Here is a 21,173-nt window from a genome sequence, read left to right as displayed (position 1 = left end):
GCTTAAAAGGTCAACCAATACATTAGGTTTGATGGCGACAGGATGGGGGACTCATTGCTACTATATTTAAACCAGAATTACTTAGCAAGCAGGTACATATTAACGAGGTCTTTCTGTACAGTACGCATAGCTGTTCCATCTTTAACAATGCGAATGAACTCTGAAGATGCATAAAAAGCACCAATAAAAGCTACTTGTCGATATCATCTTGTCAAGTGCGTGTTTATATGCTGGTGAAATTTTTTATTATCAGATTCGGCGATGATGAAACCTGGGAGGTCATTCCACAGACGAATGGTGCATGAAGCCGAGGTGATTACGCAATCTACGTGATGTGCAAGATTGGACAGACAGACGTTAAGTAGAAATGTGCTGCACAGGTAGCGAGAACTGGATGAGTTGGAATGCATTCATGATTCGTCAGCGCAACTACTAGACACGGACAAAAAAGAAGAGATGATCATTGGTGCCGTGTATTGACTGAAGCTTTAATGTAAACACATGAACAATATATATCGTGCCTGAATTCCGCTATGGGGAAGTCATGTGCTCATTATAGGTAAGCTAGTTTTAATGCACAGTTAGAGCGACTCAGTGCTGCTGGATACGTATGTTTTTTTTTGTCTCTGCCTCACAACATTTGCTAGGAAAGGTGAAAGTCACTGGGAGAAAGAGCCCCGAAGAACCTGCCCAAGCACTGAATAGGTGCAAATATGTAGTCATTCTGTAGCTTCATTCAGTTTCGCACTGTATTTATCAGATAGGCATTAGGTTGATGTTAGGTGGCTGAGTGGTAAGATACTCAACTCGCAGGTGGGTTACCTGGGTTCAGTTCCAGCTGGAATGTGTTCATTTTAATGCTATTAGCATTCTTTGCCTACTTCGGTCGCTTTGAGCGTATCCATCTATCCTCTTACACCAACCCAGTGGCCCAAGTTGTCTACCAGCTTGGGCCGCTAGGTATTTGCTCATGTTTGACTTATTTGTATTACAGCAGCACTTTGGACTGTGTACTTTCAAAACACACTGCCCTCTCTTCATTGGCTCTTGGCTCAAGTGTACTTTTGCAACTTAATACTCCAAAAATATTAGCCATGGGGCCCTTTTTGAATACTGTTGCATGACTGTTTGCACGTGCAGGAAACCTGTGGATGAAAAGGATGTGCTCTTCCACGTGCCTGAGCACCTACGCAAGTCAACATCCAAGAAGTCCGAAGAGATGCTGTCAAATCAGATGCTTTCGGGCATCCCAGAAGTTGACCTTGGTATTGAGTGAGTGCCCTTGGAAACTGTTTAGTTTCTCAATGTTTTTTTTTTGTTTGCTCATTTTTCCACAAATAGGGTCGTATCTCGTAAATTCAAACACGCTCAATTTGAACTTCCAGTTTATTTGAACTGGTGCCCTGGTGCCGTCAAAGTTATGTGTATTCCAGTGGGTGAAAACAGCCAGTAATTTTAATGTGCAAGCATTTGCGATGGTTAATTTGAACATACCGCACTCTGACAATGCTTTCAGCAGCGTGCCAAATCATGCGGCGATGCCTCCGACCAGCATTGCTCTTACCCCACCATAGAGGTGAAGCTTAGGAGAAACCCATCAACGCCACATGCAGGGAAAAAAGAAATGTAGAAGTTTTATCCTCTCTCAAATGGTGAGGTCGCCATTTCTGCATTGTGTTCTAGTGCCGCAGCCACACTAGCTGCAAAATACGTGCTGTGGGAGGGATCAGTCCTAGGCCCATTTATTATGGCTTGCCGCCACGGCAAGCGAGCCACGAGGGAAGGGGACCAATAAGAGTAGCCTCTACAGTGATGCAAGTGCGGAAAACTGGTATCATGCGGACCCGCCCGACCGCTCTATTCGTACTCATGTCTGCTTCAGCCGGGCCGCTCGTTTCGCACTATTATCTGCTCGTGTCCATTCTCACTCGCGCTTGTTTTGGTTGGCTTGGTTAGTCTCGTTCGCGCTTTGGGGATGCGCGACTCTCGCGCGTCCCTTGATGTTTTTCCCGCATAGCGCGTCTCCTGTAATGCGGCTTCGCCGCGTGGCCTTCGTGATGCCCGCGGCGGTCGATGTGGTTGGGGCGCAGTGCGAGAGATGGCGCGAGTGTTGCGCTCCTAACGCCGCCTCACGGCAGGGTTACTTGGGGGCGCAGGGGAAAACAGGCTGCCTCTTGGGTTCGGGACAGCAAGTGGTGTGGCCATGCTGCGCATGCGCCAATCCATGCTTCTGCGAGACCGTCTCGTGTGGCCGCCTTCGAACACGCCACTGTTGGCGTGACCATACACGCGAACGACCAGGCGTTGGGATCCAGCATGGGGCGAACATATTCGCTCACTATCCGGTGGCAGTGAGTCGGACTTCTAGATTTGTCGCGTGCGCATCGGCATGTTTTGTGGATAGCAACTCGGCTAGCAGGCATTTATCTATGAAAGGCGCAATAAATGCCCTTGTGATTGTTTGCACTACTGTGTTGTCGTTCCTTTGTCCCAAGAGCACGGTGTGAGAACCCCACAGTGCTTATTTTTTTTTACAATGACGCTTCTAAACTGAGACGTCCTGGTGGAAAGGTTATTGGAGACAATGCACCATATCCGATTCTGTACGACAAGACAGACCGAAGACAGACAGAAGGGAGCACACCAACATGATTATGATCAGCGGCAATGACTTTGTCATCTTGATAAGACATTTAATAAAATTTAATTATGGGGTTTAACATGCCAAAACCACTTTCTGATTATGAGGCACACCGTAGTGGAGGACTCTGGAAATTTCGACCACCTGGGGTTCTTTAAAGTGCACCTAAATCTAAGTACACGGGTGTTTTTGCATTTCGCCCCCATCGAAATGCGGCTGCCGTGGCCGGGATTCGTTTTCGCAACCTCGTGCTCAGCAGCCCAACACCATAGCCAGTGAGCTGATAAGACATTACTCGAGTTAAGAACTCAGGACGAAGAATGTAAACACAGCGCCGATCTGTCAACATACGAAAGAAAAAACACGAGAGCATGCAAAGGGAAGCGGCAGCGAAGGCCCAGTCTGGCCTCGGCAACTCCGCTAGTAGGTGGTAGAGGTAATTAGCGCCATCCAGCAAGCTGGCAGGAAAGCAAATCCGCTTCTCTCCCACCTTTCCTCGCAACTGTTCTCTCCTTGCCTTCCCTCATATCTTCGACGGTCTCCGTGAATGCCCGCCTCCGCACTAGCGCCGCCAGCCTCGCCGGCCTGGTGCCAGCTTGGCCTGCCCCTTGAAGTTTCATTTTCTGCCGTGTCAGGAAGCGAGCATTGGCCGTTGGGGGCAGTTTCGTGGTCCTCACTCACTGTGTGCTTGCGTGCCACGATGTTTCACAACTTGCACCGTTCGTGCATCGTGCTATGGTGCACGAATACTTCGAAAACAAGTCCTTTTAATTTGAACAAATGTTCGGGCCCGTTCGAGTTTGAATTATTGAGATTTGACTCTATATTACCGTGTTTACCTGCATAATGATAGCACTTTTTTGTCAAAAAAATTGACGCGAATTCAGGGGTGTGATCATTACGCTTGTCAAATTTCCCGTGAGAAGAAAAAAAAAATTGTTTTTCATTTGCGTTTGCTGCGGTATGACAACAAGTCAACAAATACGCGGCTGCCACTGTGTGTAGTGCGGGACACCAAAACAAAAATGGTGGCCGGCGGAGCAAGCCGAACGCGCCGAACGCTATTTTTTTCTTTCTTATCGTGAGTACATTACGTGCACTGAAACAGTTTCTTCCGTATCAGTATTGAATAATATCGTTAATATTGGCAAGTTTGTGGCAATAACATAGCCATGTCCACTATGAGGGGGCAGAAACAGATGGGCGCGCTTAGCTGCCAGTGACATAGAAACACATGGCCGGCATGCTGCGGAAACTACAGCATCTGTCTTCACTACTATCCTAATACGGCACGTTTCTGCTAAGGGTGGGCGAATATCTTTGCTGTGTTACAAGAGTCGGCGTATGAATAGGGTACACTTGTGACATATCAGTGTAAACGTGGCTACTATTGTTGCCGCTCGCAATTTCTTATGTGCCCATGAGTGCAGATGAGAAGAATCGAAAGGCGCCTTTTTTGTTGTTGTTGACCACAACCATTGTAATGCCGACACATAATAAAGCCAAGTTTGGTTGTCGCCGACCGATTTTCTGGACTCCAAAAATTCGGACATGCCCGATTATTCGGTCAGCCTCGCGGCATCGCCATTCTCCCCATAGACCATAATGTATAACAACTGCCAAAAGCTCGGACACCTTGCAACCTCTCGTCGGATTTTTCGGACACCTTGAGCCAACTCGGTCAAGAGCACCATGCACCGACTCTGACCGGTGCATGGTTCGACTTGCTGAACGCCATTTTTGTTTTTAACAGAGCTTCCTTGCTGCCCCATATGGCTGCCCCACGAAGTGACGCTCCTGGAAATCCCCGCTCATCATCGTCGTTTCTGCTTGGTTAGATAGAGTGGCTCTGCAGCAGTTCCGGTTTCAGCTTAGTAAGCCATGTCAAGACAATCCATCAGCTGATTTGTTTTTTCGCGCAAGACGCTGCAAGCAGGCCACGTTTTTCGTTTGTGTGACTGGTGCCGGCACGTTGGTGTTTGCTTTGTGTGCTGTGTCGAGGTTTCGGTGATCCAACGCGGCGTATGTAAACATCGCGTCAAGGGTCTAATGGCGCCGACAGTGCCCGCGTAGACTGCGCTGAACGTGGAAAATGTTCTGCCGAGACCTGCACAGTGGTTCCATTGCAATTCCGGACACCGTCTTATTTGACTGTTTCATAGGTGCTGACACTGCTGTATTGACATGCGCAGAACTCGATGACGGCAAGATATTTGTCAGGTTTCTGCTGCACCGCCGGACGATGACTGAGTCGCAAGATGACGCACCATGTGCTACGCTGCCGTCGCATGCAGAGCATGTACAAGCAGTGACTGCTTTCAGCCGCTAATAGTGACCGTACGACCCTCTCCGAGATTCAGGCTTATCTGATTGCGCGTAAACGGAACAGCGTGCAACGGCGCATTCACGAGTTCTTCCAAGCCTACTGCCGAGCCCGAATAAGTGCGTGGAAATAAAGGATTTACCTGGTAATTTTTTTTTCATAATCTGCTTTTTCGGACACCTGTTTATTCGGACATTTTCGCAGTCCCCGTGAGGTCCGAATAAACGGTCGGCGACTGTACCTCTTTTTGTCATGGAAGTGCGGAAAGTGATGAAAGTAATGAACTGGGGCATATTTTTGGTGCATGCAGACCGCTTGGTTTGTCTTGAGTCGTTCACGTAGCATTCGATAAATAGTAAGCGCGATCATTATTAGAAAGACCTGGCACACGACATATCGCTGCGACAAGTTCGGGGTGTGGTCATTACATACACGGGAAATAAAAAAAATCGAATTTTGACGACAAAATTCAGGATGTGATCATTACGCGAATGCGATTATTACGCGAGTGCGATCATTATGCAAGTAAATACAGTAAGTATTTACAAGTGCAGGAACACTTCCCACTTGTGCTATAACTTTTCTTTCTATGTTTGGTCCACATGGAACAGAAAGTGTTTTCTTTGTCATGCTAAGAACAATATGATAGAACACCTCTAGGTTTTTTACTAGCTGCTTTCTGTATGGTCAGAAAATTAATTCATGTGTGGTGAATTCACGTAACAACAAAGTCTCTAGGAGCACAAAAATATTGTACAGTCATTGACCAATTTTTTGGGTGCCCTACAGAAGAGACTGTCAGCTGAATGGGAGGTGAGAGCTCGTGCTTAAGCAGAAAGCTCCCAACTGAATTAGCGTAACAAAGCTTAAACTAGTTGGCACACACTATCTCCATGCTGCAACAACACGCAACAGACATTGCATTTTATTATGGCTGCATCTGAAGTGCTTCTGCAACCATTGCGAAATTTCGTGCAGATATTACAGTCAATCTTGTATACGTCAAACCCAGACATATTGAGCCTATATCAAACAGTTCCAACATCCCCATGGAAATCCAATATAAAAATATTGCACACATCGCATATCCAGTTACACCTCGCTATAACAACGTAGGTAAAATCGCAATTAGCTTCGTTATATCGAAAATTGATATTGAAATTCGGCCTTTTATGCAAACAAGTACAGTCACCGATAGACTTTTCTTACACGGAAAGGGGCCGCAGAATTTTCTGAATTATCGGGCAATCGAAAAAAGCAAATTTGAATTAGAAAACAATTCATTTTGATTAATTTGGGAGTTGGCGACGAATGATACGGTTTCATGCCACATACGTCAACGATATCTTCACATCGGCGTTGCGAATTAAAGAGAAGCTGAAACACTTTTAGAAAAAAATGAGTTCTCTGCGGCATTCTACAGTTTTGAGTCCCCTGATTACGAATATCTGGTTCAAAAAGGGCGGAAACAAACGCAAGCGGCTGTTTTTTCAAGAAAACATGCACCAGCGCCTCAGGGCATCGCGCGAACGCCGCTCTTGCCCGTGATTGGTCGGGGCCGCTGTGACGTCGTTGGCGGTAGTCGCCGGTCGGCGCCGCCGCATGTCCCTGTTTCAGAGCGTAGCACCATTCCTTTCTCTCTGGTAGCACGCGGTTCTGCTGTTCTGGCTCCATAGCTGAGTTGTAAGATGTTGTTCTCGCTGTCTCCGACAGCTTGTATTTTCCTCGTACATGTTCGAACCCACAGCCGATACGGAAAACGATGGCGGCAACGGCGGCAACGACGATATTGAGTGTGCCAACAGCGACAGCGATGTGTGCACCTTCTCGCTTGCTGGAAATCTTAGCTTCAAACTCTTCATTATATGCCCGTGTCACACTCGCTGCTTCAAAGTCTTCGATTGGTGATGGTAGTGGAACAGGTTCATCAGGGGCTTGCTTCTCAAGGAGCTCTGCTAGTATCTGAAAGAGTGCAAGGAATGGATGTCATGAATTTCAGCATATCAGTATACATGACAGCAGTTGGATTACTTACAATAATTGAAGGATTACTTACAATAATTGAAATACTCTTTCAGTAATTTATGTGATGGATTAGTTGTCTAGTGATAGTAATGTGAAATATTTTGTCTGTAATTTCATGGCTAAAGTAATTTAGTAATTGCGCTAAATATGCACCGGTAAGCTGTGTACGGCGTCAGAACGTTGGTAATGTGGTGAGGTGTCGTTGAGAAACATGGGGGAGGGCATGAAAGTGTATGTTACCTTGAAGAAAGGTTGGCGTCCCTTTAAACTTTGCTTTTTGCTTCTTGTATGCATGAAAACTTTTTGGAAGCAATCGTAAAGTAATACCATTACTTTTAAGGCGGTAATTGGTATTGTAATTCAAATCAATGTGCGTAATAAGACAGTAATGAGTAATGTAATATAATTACTTTCAAATAATAATTTTCCTATGCGTGATGCATAGCTAGTTCCCTAGGAACAAGGCCAAGAATTTTTTTTTTTTTTTTTGCCAAGCAGCGATGTCTGTATTGGGCTAGACCACGTCGAACGCTGATAACTTCAATACCTCACAACGTTACTTCATTATTTGAGCCCGTTTGCCTTGCCACGGGCGCGGCTGTGCCGACGCTCGCTTTTGCGGCATTTCGCTGCTGGTAGCAAGCTGCCAGTGCGAAATCTACGGAACGAAGTTTTTACACGCCGAGTTCAACTACTCTAACGCGAGCATGAAAATATTACCGTAACGCCTCATGTTGTGCGATTTGAACTCGAATGCTGAACAGCTAAATCTGCGGGCACCGCGAGGTAGGACGAATAACAAATATCACTGAATGCGCAAGCGTACGCCCGGCCAGTTATTTCACCGTATCAGAACAGCGCCGAACAAACAGCTGTAGTACAGTGTTCCGTGACAAAGCGGAGAGGCAAAACAGGATGAAAACGGCAAGCACTTTGCACGTAGGTGCATATTCCAGGCTGTGCCTCCACCTCGCTTTGTCGTAGACCGTTTGTTCGACACTAAGGTGATCATCCGGTAAAAAATTGCCCGTGTGCACACTAAAACCCTTACTTCACGCTTTCTCCTCTTGGCAAAGGCCGCTTTTGGAGGTGGCGAGGTGTTTCTCTTGTAGGAGAATATAGACGGAACAACGCCGGGCTTCAGTCGCGCCGATTTAACTGGAATACCGATTGCCCGCATCGTTTTCAAGCTCCGATGATAGTCACTGTCGCGGAAATGTTCCGAGCACAGCACAGTTGATTTCGTCGGCACGAACTTATCTCTCCTCACCGCACGTACCCACTGCGCTGCAAGCTTCTTTTCCTTCGGGAATTTGTGAAACACCACATCGTTTCGCCCGCCTGTGTTCGCGCAGCCGAATGCTGCACAGAACGAGGACATGTTGGGCGCCCTTGGCTGTAGGCACTCACGCAGCACAGAAGGAAATAACAGTTTACGAAAATCGCAAAACAAACGTGAGCGGCGGCAACGGCGGCGGCGGCAGATCTCTCGTAGCGTCGTTCAGTAAAGCGCAGGACGGAAAGGGGCATGCTAGCACATGTCAGCACGCCGGTCCGCAGCTCGGTTGGCTCGGTCTCCGCCCATGACGTTGCTCTCGCCGGTTCTCTCCTCTGGCAACAACCTCACCCGGCGCTCCGGGAAGCGATTGGGGCGTGTCCACGCGGGTGATTTAGAAAGCGATTTCCGCCCCTTATATTAACAAAACGAAAAAAAATTTCGGAACCGTAAATTATTAGGTCTGTTCTTCCCAATCCCAGCTGTTCATGGCAATTGAAAACCGTTTCAGCTTCCCTTTAAAGGGGGACGCGGGTATTTAGGATCGAGAATTCGTGAAAAAAATCATTTTTTTTCATTTTTGTCATATTCGTAGTTATCGGGGTCCCTTCCACCCATAGCCAAAGTTTCGGGCCTTTGAGACGCGTAATTTTAAAGAAATTATCAAATAAACGAGCAAACTCGACGTGGTTTCTCACGAAAACATTGCAAAAAATGCCCACATTCGGTGGCGACGCATTTCGTAGCCATCTGCCATTATGCAGCCATCTTGGCCTCGTTTGAAAGAGCGATCCTTCAGCTCTTTTTCCCGCTGTAAATGAGCCTCATGCATCGCGTCAATGCAGACAAAAGTGCAAAAAAGTAAAAAACTAATGCGAGCCCTGTCATTGGCTGCTTGTTATCATGTGGCAAAATGGAGGCTTCTCATTGGCCTGCACGGCGCTCGCAAAGTTCAGCCGCACGCCCACCCGCATATCGTTTGTGCGCGAACGTGCTATATGCCGCCGTACTGGAAGTACCGCACCGTCCACAAGTTCGGGAAAAAGCGCAGGAAATGCATTAAAAGGCTAGTGGACTCCTTCGTTTCCCGACAATAACATCGGGCAACGGCGCGCTGTCGGAAGGCGAATCAGTGGAAGCGCCGACGTTCAGCTCAACGACGTCGGGCAAATCTGCGATACCTGCTGTCAGCTCCCTTGGAAGTGGCCGCCAGGAACAGCGACGGAGAATTGATGCAACGTTCCTCAGCCAGGATACATCGGGCAATGGCGCGCTATCGGAAGACGAATTGGCGTACGAGACGACGATGTCGGGCGAGTCTGCCATAGCTGCGGCCAGCTCTCTTGGAAGTGGCGGCCAAGAACAACGACGGAGATTTGACACAATGTTCCTCGGCAAGGACGATCGCGATCAGCTCCGACAAAAGGCGGACGAAAAAACTGCGGATTTATCGTCTCTCTTGGCCACCGAGCGGAAGCTACAGACACTCACAACGACACTCAACACGGGCCCGTCGACATTGGCTGCGACGTACACAGTCGTCGACGTCGATATTATCCAAGAACTGCTTCGCTATACTGTGTGCCAGAATTGTGGAGGTAATAGTGTTTCGATCTCCAGAGGTGCAAATGATTACGGTATCGCGCTGCAACTGAGCCTGGAATGTGACTTTTGCGGCTTTTTGGAAACGAAATGGAGCTCAAGGTGCATGTCAGGAACGGCAAAATCTAACCCGTTTGAGATAAACATTCTCGCGGCCCGTGCCGTTCAAAGTACCGGGAACAAGCAAACAACGCTGAACGACATATTTTCAGCTATGGGGATATCCCACAGAGGCCTGCACTACAAGACATACCAAGGACACTTGTAGGGAAGAGTGGACCCAGCTGCAATGGAGGCTTGTGCAAAGGTGCTTTCTAACTCTGCTTCAGCAGTGAAGGAGCTTTACAAAGTGCTGGATTTCAGAAATACTGGAAACATTGCAGTTTGTTTCGATGGCACTTGGATGACTATGGGGTAGTAATCAAGTTATTTTTAGGATATGTGCTACATTTCAAGGTACTATCAAACTTCTGTCTTGGCTGCAAACATGCACTACCGAAGGAAGTTCCTGGGTACAGTGCCTGGAAAGAAAATCGCGTGTGCCAGAAAAATACTGATATTAAATCTGGCCAGATGGAACCAGAGGCAGCTGTTGCCCTCTTTGAGCGCTCCCTGTCGCGCCATGGTTTGCGCTACACCACATTGCTTTGCGATGGAGACAGCAGGTCTTTCCGCGCACTCAAAGAGGCCAAAGTTTATGGTTACATAAATGTGGTGAAGGAAGACTGCATTAACCATGTGCAGAAGCGGATGGGCACTGCTCTTCGCAACCTCATCCACAAGCACAAAACAGAGCATGGTGAGAGTCTGAGGGGCAAAGGTCAACTGACAGGTGACCTGATTACAAAGCTCACCAGTTATTATGGCTGGGCACTGAAGTCTAACATGGGCAACATGGATGGTATGCACGAAGTGGTAATGGCAACCTATCATCACATATGTTTGTCTGATCAATAGCGAAATCACAGCCTGTGCCCAAGTGGTGCCAACTCATGGTGTAAACAGAATGCTGCTACTGCTAGAGGAGAATCACTTGCAATGCAGCGGAGCTTGCCAGTGCATGTTAGTAAGGGGCACTCCTGCCTGTCTATGAACAACTTGCTGACAAAAAACTTTTGCAGTGCTGCCACAGGGGCAAGACACAAAACGCAAATGAATCACTGCATTCTGTGATCTGGTCCCTCATACCAAAGACCAAACGTGCCTCCCTGTTTGCAGTAGAAACGGCGGTTGCAGAAGCAGTAATGAGGTACAATGCAGGGATGAAAGAAGCCTCGTCTCGTATTCTACGTGAAATGAAAATACAACAAAGCAGCAAGGGCATTCAAAGAGCAGAAGAGAAAGAGGGCAATAGGGCAGAAAGAGGGTCTCAATAGTGCAGAGCGAAAGCAGGCAGCTTCAGCCGCCTTCCTTCATACAACAAAGCGGCGACACCATTCAAAAATGTGCACCGATCATTCACCTGGGGCATATGAATGGGTCAGCTATTAAATGAAGCTATTTTATTGGTTGCACAACTCTTGAAAACAATGCCTTGCGTATTTTTTCTATTTTCTCAGTTTCAATTTTTCAGCCTGTGCGCAATCTTCTGATCAGGTTTTCTCAGCTTCCACAAGTCCAATTTTAATCATTCTTCTTTCATTTGAAACCTTAGGGCTCAGTGAGTGCCGTAAGACTACCAAATAATGCAAGGTAAAGCAATAAATTAAAATAAATGAGAACTTTGATCTAAGTAATTATGCCTGTACTGCTAACATAAATTTCAAATCCTTACGACTTTTGTTCTGGAGAAGCTAGAATGACAAAACTTGTCTTACGGCACTCCTTGATTAGTGTAGGTTGTAATGATAAAAAGCCAAAAAAATATGCAGTACATTTTTTTAGAAACATGACAAAACATTTTTACCAAAATGTGTCTGTTAAGAAAGAATGGTATGAAATATGTACATTAAAATAAGCTTTATATTTAAGACATGTGCATAATAATCATTCTAGCTCAAATATTAAAGAAAATAATTGAAAACCCCGCATATCTCCTTAAGTGAAGCCAGCCATGCTTTTGCGTGCACTCTGCCCCCGTGGCTGATAGTGTCGCCTGCACTGGGACGACGCTATCATGAAAAGCGCCAGCAGCGGGGAGGGAATGCTTGGTCTGTCTCTCACTCCAACGGCTCGTCAAAACTTGAGATTACGCAACCTAAAATACTAAACACATGGGAAGACAGCTTACGTTATGCCGCACCGTCTTGGCACGGCCACCACAGGACCAGCAGTGTCAGCTAACACGAATGTCTCGAAGTCGCCTTCTACCTCTCGACCAGGAATTTTATGAACAGCCTCGTACAGATCGCTGCAAGTCCACTCATCGTCAGGCTGGTCATTGTCAGTCCAGCCATTGTCAGGGTCACAGACGATGGCGTGGGAAAAGCCAACGTGCGCAAAGTAGCCTGCGACCTTTGAAGGTGTGAGTTCTTTCCATGAAAAGTTCATCAAATGGATTGCACGAAGCAAATCAATGTTGTACCTCTTGCTGGCGTCATAAGCTGTGAGCATGCGCTGCAAAAGATCCTTGTGGTACAGCTTCCGGGTGGCCGTAATGATGGCCTAATCCATCAGTTGCAGTACCACAGTTGTGTTTGCAGGCAAAAATTCCACAACGATCGCCTTCAGGTTGTCGATTTTCCCGTTGCTCGGTCAATTGTCAATTATAAAAAGCACTTGCCGATTCCTTGCATTGAACTGTCTATCCAGAAGGCGCACATACTCTTCAAGTACAGCAGCAGTCATCCGCGCTGCTTGTTGCTTCTGTAGATGCATTCCTTGGGAATAATGAAGCCTCATTAAACCGTAGTTGGCCGGAGCTCGGAAAAAGTATGTACTAAATGGTAGTACTGCTTAACCGAAATAGCATGAGATCGCCCACTTACCTGTCAAAAACGGAACTCGGAGAGAGTGCGATAAAAGGGCAAAAGCATGCATTATTTATTCGTTTCGCGTGACAAAAGTCTTCTTTTCGTTTGATGCCTCGGCAGCCTAACAGTGATGACCACGGCCTCAAACTTACTGAAGCTGCATGCCAGCTTTTCAGCCAGACCCCTCTTCTCGGCAAACACTTGCACGGCAAATTCCTCGTTGGCATTGCATGTTCTTAGTGCACAGGCGCGGTAGCGCTGCAGAAGTTGTGGGGCACCTTTTTCATTGTGGGGTGCTGTTCTCGTCATGTTGAGTCACCAACTTGCCCAGCTTGCTGTGTTAATTCAGAAAAATGCAGCCTCACCTAGGATGTAGATGTGTTTGTCTTCATACTTTTCAAGTATAGCTTGGAGCCGATGTTATTTATTTATTTATTTATTTATTTATTTATTTACACAATACTGCAGGCAGCAATGCTGCCTAAGCAGAAGAGTGTTTACAAAAGATGCTTTATCAACATATTTTCAAATGAAACATAAGAAGTGCAGTCAGCAACACATTCCGGTAAATGATTCCATTCTTCGCTTGTAAATGGAAAAAATGATTTCTGAAAGATTTTAGTTCGGGCAAAGTGTGACTGAACTACTTTAGAATAAAAAATATGCGACAACCTTTGTGGAGCATGGGTAATATATGTGGCATTTCCTAAACCTGTTTGATTATGAAAGAACGAGTAAAAAAATTTCAGCCTGGCGATTTTACAGTGCATGTGGAGCTGATCCAGCGCATGTGGAGTGGAACATGCCAGAAGCTGGTGATTTTTTGTAATCGGAGCAAATGAACCGTGCAGCTAGGCGCTGAATTCGTTCAAGTTTGTCAATTTCCTTATTATTGAACGGGTCCCACACTATGGAAGCATACTCTAGGACTGGGCGTACGAGGGAATGATAAGCTTGCAGCTCGACAGATGAAGGGGACTTCTTTAGCTTTCTGCATAGAAAACAAAGTTTTTTGAAGGCTTTGTTGCATATGTTGTCAACATGGGTGTCCCATTTGAGGTTACTGTTAATTGTTATGCCTAAATATTTCACAGAGGTAATAGATACAAGGTTCCAATACCCAATATGGTAAGTATAAAGTAGTGGTTTTCGTTTCAATGTTATTGTCATTGACACTGTTTTGGAAAAGTTTATTTGCATTCCTCTGTCATTGCACCAGTCTGCGAGTTTACAAAGGCTATTGTTAAGTGTATCCTGGTATGAAAAACTTCTTACAGTGGAATAAATGACACAATCATCAGCAAACAATTTCACCTTGACATTAGGATCCAAATATTTAGCGATATCATTTACATAGGTAAGAAACAACAGAAGTCCTAACACTGACCCCTGTAGTACACCAGATAAAACAGGCAGGCTATTAGATTTCACACCATCGATTTCCACAAACTGAACACGATTCGCTAAATAAGCTTGAATCCAATGCACTATGTTTTCTGGTAGACCAAGTGATTTAAGAATTTCAATTGGATTTGCATGTGGCATACGGTCAAATGCCTTTGACAAGTCTAGTAATATTGCGTCAATCAGCAGGCAGTCATCTATGGCACTGGCAAAGTCATGTACAATGGATAACAATTGAGTTGAGGTTGAAAACTTCCTACGAAAGCCATGCTGAAAATCAACAAAAAAATTATTTGCTTCCATGTGGTTAGATACTGTATGTGATTAGCGATAATATGCTACAAGAGCTTATGAGGGAAATAGGTCTGTAATTGTTAGGAATAAGTTTATCACCTGATTTACACACCGGTATTACTTTGGCCATGAGCCAGTCTTTTGGTACTGAGCACTGTTTAAGAGATGCATTAAAAATATGTAAAGGAATTCAGTAGTTAGTTCGGAGTAGCATCGAAAAAAGTTGTTAAGCAAACCATCGGCTCCACGCAATTTTTTTATGTCAATATCAAGCAACATAAAAAGAATTCCTTCACGACTAATTGAAATGTCAGGAATTGATTGAGATGTAGATAGTGTATATGATTTTTCACGTGCGCTGAGAACTGAAGGTCGAGTGAATGCTTTGTAAAATTTGTCATTTAATTCATTGATGATATCGTTGAGATTAGAACTTACGCTGTTATTTATTTTTAGCTGCTGAACACTTCAATTAGAGTCTACGGGAAACGCCAAAACTTGTCTGGGAAGCTTTTTAGAATTGTAATCATAGTCTGATTATGAAATTTGTCACCGGCGTTACATACTTTGATGAGTAAAGCATCCCTTAAAGAGCAGAATTCGGTACTCTGAGCTAGCTTATACTTGTGTTTGCGCTTTATTGTACGTTTGAGATGAATGATTTCACGAGTGATGCATGGATTATGAAGTTTAGTTTTCTTTCGACGCGTCGGTATGAATTTATGAATGCAATATTTAACACCAGAGTTAAGCTTGTCCCAGAGAAGCGTGATGTCATCATCGCTTTTGAATTCATCGAGAGAAAGGCGTAAGCAATCCAAGATGGATTTGTCATCAGCCAATGAAAAATCTAGAAAGGACTGCGTGATGGGTGTAACTTGCATGCTTTTTTGTATTTCTAAGTGCACATGTACAAGTTTGTGGTCAGCTATACCTTCAGTTAAGACAACAGTAAGATTTTCCAACACCTTTCGCCGTGTTTATGGCTTTGCTTTCGCCAATGACTGACTTCGAGGTCACGCTGTGTCGTTTCTTGAACCGCTCGAGCCAGCAATTGCTGCACTTGAAATCTGTACGGCCCATTTGGAGGGCGAGTCCAGGTGCAAGCAAGTCAGGTGCACGCACAGGGAGATTCGCACTCCTGGAGTTCTTCAGCCACTGTAGAAGTGCACCTTCTACTTTGGGGTATTTTGAATCGCAATTCCTCTTTCTCTTCACCAAGAAGCTCTTTTCAAAGCCATCCAGCACAGCTTCCTTGTTTTTCAATACAGTTGATAAAGTAGACGGCGGTATGCCAAATTCCTTCACGATGTCAGTTTTCTGCCAGCTGCTTTTTTCCATTTCTTTTATCAGCAGGACCTTCTGCGCCAAAGTCAGACACTTTCGCCCGGAGACTGTTGGAGCCATTTATCACTGTAGACCGCAAAACCACTCAGGAGGCATGCCTAATGAAGCACTGCGAATAACACACAGTCACATGGCATGTAGCATGGATCTAAATGCATGTGCTGTCGGCGCCAAAGTGACTGAATACGGCGGGCAACGCAGAAGTCAGAAGCGTCAAAATGTTGTCAGGGCATCTCACTTTCCTCGTCAGTGCGTGCTGGTAATGGCGATGGTTGCATAGGCAGGCTTGGCATCGGCTTTATGTGTAGCGGAAGAAAGGCGATCGGAGTTGTGGAGACCCAAGAAGCAGGAACCACGGAAGGGCACCCATCGGTGGAAGATTGTGCTCGAGAGGGCAGGCCAGGAGAGGGCAGCTTTGGAGAAGTGGTGTCGAAACTGGCAGTGAGGAGACAAGGATTTGACAAGAAGGCGAGTGAGAGGAGTGACTGGCGTCCAAACGGCTTGCAGACTGGAGAGCAAATGAGGAGGGGAAGGCAGTGGCTGCTTTTAAGGGGCGGTGTAGAGGTTGTGGAAGGCTATGAAAGTATCATGCTGGAAAGTGCCACAAATGCCGTGGCTCGAGTCCGAGGTAGTGTTTGTTGTGCTGAAAAAATGATTAGCATTGTGGGTACGCAGCGCGATCATGAAAACTTAACAGTTTTGCAGTAGGGGCTTTGCATGATCACTGGGCAATTTTTTCCTGAGGTGTGCCATGACGTTTGCAGCCATGAAGCCATGAAGTTTGCAAAACGAGCGTTTTTGGGCGTACCGTTGTCGACAAAGCTCTGCTAATGCTACGTTTCGAGTATCGGTGTTCACGCACCTTTATGTCCGCGGCATTGACGAATGTCTAGATACAAAATTCAATGACCCTACCACAAATTTAGATTCTTTATCTAAAGTCGGATGGCGTGGATCGGGCACGACCGACTCGAGAAAATTGCCGAGGAAACACCAGCTTGCGCTGACCCGCCATATTGACAGCCTGACTCGCCAGCAGCAGGCGACGCTCGGATCTTTTGGTTTTGGCAAGTTATTGGTTGATTTTAATCGTCAAAAGTGCAGCAAAGCTAGGGGCGGTGTTTTATTGCGATGCAGGCTGATTACAGCGAGCAAATTTTTTTACCAGCTTCCCCAAACGCGTCTTCCCGATTTGTTAACGTAGCTCCTCACATCGAACATAGCACTTATAATCAGAGGGACACTTCTTTTGTGCTTTTCGGCCCGTATCAACACCAGAAGGGCTCTTTAGAGTGGTAAAACTTTGCCCATGGAGTGCTCCCCATGGAATGCTATGGCGCAAATATGCCCACAGTCTTTTGGCCTCTTTTTGGCATCCAAAAGACTGCGCTTTTCTGGCATCGCAAAGCCTCAGGAAAACTTTATTTTCCTACGGGTTCTATCACGGGGGCACCAGCGATGCGATTGCGACCGAGAATAACAGTTGGGCGCGCTGCACCATGAAATTTGACAACTTCCATTCGCTCCGCAGTAAACAGCTGGGAGCACTCTGCACTCGCTTGGTACTCGTCACTAGCCAGTCATCTGTTGGGGTTTGGTACTTTTGTCCCCTGTTCTGGGCCTGCATGAGACTAATTTGTCATCGGTACTAATTTCACACTGCATGCGCAAAATGGCCACCGCTGCTCGGCGGAGGCGTTGATGCCTCCGCTTGCCACTTTGCTCTAAGTGGACCAAGCTCTTCGTGCGCTTTCAGTAATGTGGCTTAAAATGCATTTGACTAAAGTTGCACGTTGGGCTTGTTGGTATATCATGATTCATATCATATCATATAATGAACGCGGGATTGACGACTTTGGCGTTGTGAGGTTTCAAAACGAAGCAAGAACTTCTGTGACTGATTTTTTAGAAGTTTTAGGTATTTATTTGTTGTCTATCTTTGTGATTTGGAATGTTGTACCACACCTACAGAAAAACGGAGTGTGCATCGGTTCCTGCCTTGCCCCAGTCTTGAGTAATCTATATCTAGGCATGAACGAGAAGGGGATTAAGCGAGGTGCCCAATATTTTAATAATTTTTTATTTATTTATTTATTTACATTACCCCTAAGGGCCCTCACATGAGGGTATTACATAGGGGGGGGGGGGTACAAACATGAAATATACACAAGAAAAAAAAAACTACATAAAATAAACATACACACAAGCAACATAAAATAAATAGATATGAACAAGGGGTAAATGCACTTAGTCATGAAAACACAAGAACAATTTACATAATATGTTAATATGTGCATATAGGCATAAGTAATATCTAATCTGCTACCACTAACCGTTTTCTTGCAACAGAGTTTGGAAAGATGGTAGGTTAACTTCAGTAGCTATGCGTGATGGTAGGTTATTCCATTCTATTATTGTGCGAGGAATAAATGATTTTGCGTAGAGCGACGAGCGGCACATTATGCGTTTTACTTTGTTAGCGTGGTCGCGGCGCGGGAAAACTGCAGGGGGTGGTGAAAAGAAGTCTTCGTGAAGCGTGGAATGCTGATAAAGTTTATGAAATAAGGTTAGGCGAGCAAACTGGCGTCGACGTGATAGTGATTCCAACTCGGCATGTTGTTTTAACGATGTGACGCTGGTGAAGCGTGAATAATCGAAAAAGATGAAGCGAACAGCACGGTTTTGCAAAGATTCAATGTTGTTGATTATGTATGCTTGATCGGGATCCCATATGGCAGAAGCATATTCAATTTTTGGGCGGATCAGCGTGATATAAGCAAGTTTTTTTAAGTGAGAAGGTGCATGCTTGAGGTTACGTATAAGAAGACAGAGTGCTCGGTTAGCTGATGCTAAGACGGTGTTTATATGGTAATGCCAAGTTAAGTCAGACTGAAGATGAAGGCCAAGATACTTGTAAGTTGGTGCAAGTTCTACTCTAGCATTATTGAGAAAGTAGGTGGTAGGAAGTCGAGTGGAATGGTTGGTAAATGACATTAGCTTGGTTTTAGATGTATTTAAAGACATTAACCACGAAGAGCACCAAGCGGTCACAGCATCAAGATCAGTTTGTAAGGAAAGTCGGTCAGCGTCATTACTAATATTACGATATATAACACAATCATCTGCAAATAATTGAATTCGAGATGAGACACATTTGGGTAGATCATTAATGAAAATTAAGAAAAGTAGGGGACCGAGGATGCTGCCCTGGGGGACTCCAGATGTTAAAGGAACAGAAGAAGAGTTACAGCCATTAGCACAGGTAAATTGTTGTCTGTTGGAGAGAAAATCTTTAATCCATGCAAGAACGTTTGGGTGAATATTTAAGTGTGTTAATTTGATTAGGAGCCTGTGATGAGGAACGCGATCAAAAGCTTTAGAGAAGTCAAGAAACACTGCGTCAACTTGGAATCCTTCGTTAAATGCGGAAAATATATTGTTAGTAAATCCGGCGAGCTGAGTGTCGCATGAATAACCTCTGCGAAAACCGTGCTGGTACTTGAAGATGATATCATGGTCTTCTAGGTAGTTGATGACTTGTGTGTGTATGATGTGCTCGAGAAGTTTACATATGTTGCTAGTTAATGAGATAGGACGATAGTTAAGTGGGACAGAGCAATCACCTGATTTAAATATTGGTATTACTTTAGCTATTTGCCAGTCATGAGGAATAATGCCAGATGATAATGATTGTGAAAACATGGCTGATAACACTTGAAAAATGTTTAAAGAAGCATTTTTAAGTACCTTGTTATTGAAACCAACTTGATCAGAGCTAGTAGTAGTTTTGAGGTTATTCAACAGGGCAAGAATACCAGAATCACTGATGACAATTTCTGGCATGGAAATGTTAGGCAATGGCTCTAATATAGGCAAACAAGTTATATCTTCATTGGTGAATACTGATGAAAATGCATCGTTTAGAAGCTGCGAACACTCAGTTTCAGTGACTGGTTGTCCGTCAGCATTAATTAGTACTATATCAGGATAGGAACTCGGATTGATAATGCGCCAGAATCTATGAGAATTATTGGTTAACATAGTAGACAGGTCGTGAGTGAAGAAATTACGACGGTTTGTTTTAAGCAGGGACTGATACTCTTTATCACAATTTTTGTACTTGTTCCATGATGACAGGAGACCTGCGGTCATTGCTTGGCGGTACAAACGTTTTTTCTTATTATTAAGACGACGAAGACGATGTGTGAACCAAGGTGAATTTTTATGATGTTGGATGGTGATGATTGGCACATACTTATCAACATGGTGAGACAAGGTGGTTTTGAATGCCAGCCAGTTTGATTCAATTGAGCGTGATGAATACTGAGCCAGGAAGCTTTCAGAGAAGGTGTTTAGTTCCGAGTTAATCATCTCAAAATTCGCGCGATTGTAGCAATGAAGTCGCTTAATGGTAGTTTTCTTTTCAGTAAATGGATGCGTGATGCACCCAGTGATAATGTCGTGATCGGATAAACCATTTAAATGCAGTATATCAGAAAGAACGTCCGGGTTATTTGTTAGGACAAGATCAAGGATATTAGCCGTGGTAGTGGAGCGACGGGTAGGACTAGTAACAAGTTGAGCAAAAGAAAAATCTAAGCAGGAATGAAGAAAGGTGTGGGCTTCTTTATCACTGGAATTAACACAGAGAGTGGACCATTCAATGCTTGGAAAATCAAAATCGCCAAATACGAGGAAAATAGAGTTAGGAAAACGCACATGTAAGTCGCTGAGTATTCTATGGAATTCAGCCGAGAATCCATCAGACATATCGGGCAGCCGGTAGAAAGCACCAATAATAACATCAGTAACTCCGAATTTACACCATATCAATACACATTCGAGGAAAGTATCAACAGCGAGGGGAACAGCAGATAATTGTTTCTTTGTGGCTATAAGGACACCTCCTCCTTTTCTATTTATTCTGTCACACCGGAAAATGGAAAATACAGATTCACTCAGAAGAATGTAATCATCCGGAACGGTATCGTCCAGCCAAGTTTCAGTCAATACTAGAAGTGAAACGCACGTAGAATCTATGAGCGAAGAAAGGGTGACAGTTTTGGAAAGAACACTTCTGATGTTTGTGAACAGGAAATGTGTATTATTCTTTAAATTATGACACACATTGGGCAAAAATGACGTAGATTCAGTAGATGACTTATCAGCCGGCACATGTCACACTGTGGTGGGATGACGAACTGGCACAGCACGGTTACCCACGACAACCCACACATAGGTGTCATTATTGATGTGCAGCTTGTCGAATGTTAGGCGCACACGGTCACCTTGCTTTTTAATTGATCGAGAGAACTGCAGAAGTTGCCGGCGTTTGTCACGAACGGCTTG

At 45.0% G+C, this 21,173-nt stretch overlaps 1 protein-coding gene across 1 annotated transcript in view; it reads left to right on the top strand.

Annotated features, from left to right (window-relative positions):
• LOC135900795 (splicing factor C9orf78) overlaps window positions 1-21,173 on the top strand; it is a 253,901-nt gene that overhangs the window by 121,617 nt on the left and 111,111 nt on the right. Inside the window, exon 6 of the mRNA XM_065430376.2 lies at window positions 1,141-1,272. Coding sequence (XP_065286448.1) covers window positions 1,141-1,272 — 132 coding nt within the window. The remainder of the gene's footprint in view (window positions 1-1,140; window positions 1,273-21,173) is intronic.

The sequence above is a fragment of the Dermacentor albipictus genome, unplaced genomic scaffold (genome assembly GCF_038994185.2).
Source record: "Dermacentor albipictus isolate Rhodes 1998 colony unplaced genomic scaffold, USDA_Dalb.pri_finalv2 scaffold_53, whole genome shotgun sequence".
NCBI classification, from domain to species: domain Eukaryota; kingdom Metazoa; phylum Arthropoda; class Arachnida; order Ixodida; family Ixodidae; genus Dermacentor; species Dermacentor albipictus.
This window is presented reverse-complemented; position numbering and strand designations above follow the sequence as displayed.